The sequence below is a fragment of the Salvia miltiorrhiza genome, chromosome 1, assembly GCF_028751815.1.
Source record: "Salvia miltiorrhiza cultivar Shanhuang (shh) chromosome 1, IMPLAD_Smil_shh, whole genome shotgun sequence".
Taxonomy (NCBI): Eukaryota; Viridiplantae; Streptophyta; class Magnoliopsida; order Lamiales; family Lamiaceae; genus Salvia; species Salvia miltiorrhiza.
This window is the reverse complement of record NC_080387.1, coordinates 28,736,821-28,738,219: the sequence shown is the minus strand read 5'-3', so window position 1 is coordinate 28,738,219 and position 1,399 is coordinate 28,736,821. Positions and strand designations below refer to the sequence as shown.

Genomic DNA, 1,399 nt, shown 5'->3' with positions numbered 1-1,399 from the left:
CCAGACTGCCATGGGTGTAGAACTCTTTCAAAGCACCCACAAGACCTTCCTTAATAATCCCCCAACTTGTCTTCATGAAATTAAAGTTGAATCCGTCGGGGCCCGGACTCTTCCCCCCCTCACAGTTCCAAACTGCAGTCTTAACCTCCTCCTCCGTGAACGGCAGATCAAGCCACTCCTTAATGTCGTCTGGAATTCTTTTCTGTACAAAATCATCAGGAAGGCAAGGCTTAACTCGCGGTCTGCCCCGAAACTGTGATTGGAAGTGAGTTTTAACCAATCTTTTAACCTCTGTCGGCTCTTCGATCCACCGGTTGTTCTCCCAAAGTCCAACCATCTCGTTCTTACTTCTCCTTCCGTTAATCGCCTTGTGAAAAAGACTGCTATTAACATCTCCATCAACTAACCAACGGGATCTTGATTTTGGGCAAGTAGACTATCTCTATTCTTCATTTGAATGATCAAATTTGCCGTAGCTTCATTCCTGCTTATAAGTTCTCCTTCTTCTAGCCCCAGAGTATCATCGATGGCATCCCACTTTTGAATATCTTGCTTAAGCTTTTTGATGTTTGCTTCAATAGAGCCGAAAGAAGATTGATTCCACTTCTTAAGATCTTCCTTCAACCTCTTCAACTTTTCTTTGAACACAAAATTTTTCCAACCCGAAATACCAGGTCTTTCCCACGATTCCTTCACCACCTTCTCAAAGTCGCAATGGCTGATCCAAGCATTTAAAAATCTGAACGGTTTAGGACCCCAATCAATCGACTTAGTTTCCAAAATCAGAGGGCAGTGATCGGAGACTGTCCGTTGCAGGCCAATTACTTTAGAATGCGACCACTTCTCCAGCCATTTTCCATTCACAAGAAAACGATCCAATTTTGATTTACAAAGCCCGTTTGGTTGATACCAAGTAAATAACCTTCCTTGCAGCCTAACATCCACCAGATCATTAGTCTTAATAAAATTATCGAAAGCAGAAACATCTCTAGGTTCAAATTGAGTTCCCCTACCCACTCTTTCAGATTCATGTCGAATAGTTAAAATCCCCAGCCACACAAACGCAGGAATCACGATATTGTCTAATAACCATGCCAAGACAATCCCAAAGAACCTTTCTTTCGCTCAGAGTTTGAGGCGCATAGACGTTAATCAGGCAACCATGAAGATTAGAAGAGAGCCACTTACCATTCACAAAAAGGGCGCCCGGGACATCCCAAGTACTCGAACAAGAGAAAATATCAGAATTCCAGATGGTCAGTATTCCACCAGATCTCCCCTCTGCTTTTCGGCTTGCAAACCCAAATTTTTCAGAGCCCCAAAGGCCTCTCAATTCGATTTCACTGAGCTTCTCCAACTTTGTTTCTTGAACGAAGCAACAATCAATTTCCTGTACCAT

General features: G+C 43.0%; 1 protein-coding gene across 1 annotated transcript; it reads right to left on the bottom strand.

Moving 5' to 3' along the window:
• Positions 1-402: 402 nt before the first annotated feature.
• On the bottom strand, positions 403-1,399 carry LOC131005735 (uncharacterized). Its single transcript, XM_057932793.1, has 2 exons — positions 1,189-1,399; positions 403-1,082 (listed from the first exon to the last, which is right to left on the bottom strand). Exons 1-2 carry the CDS (start codon positions 1,397-1,399, stop codon positions 403-405), a joined length of 891 nt encoding a protein of 296 aa, XP_057788776.1.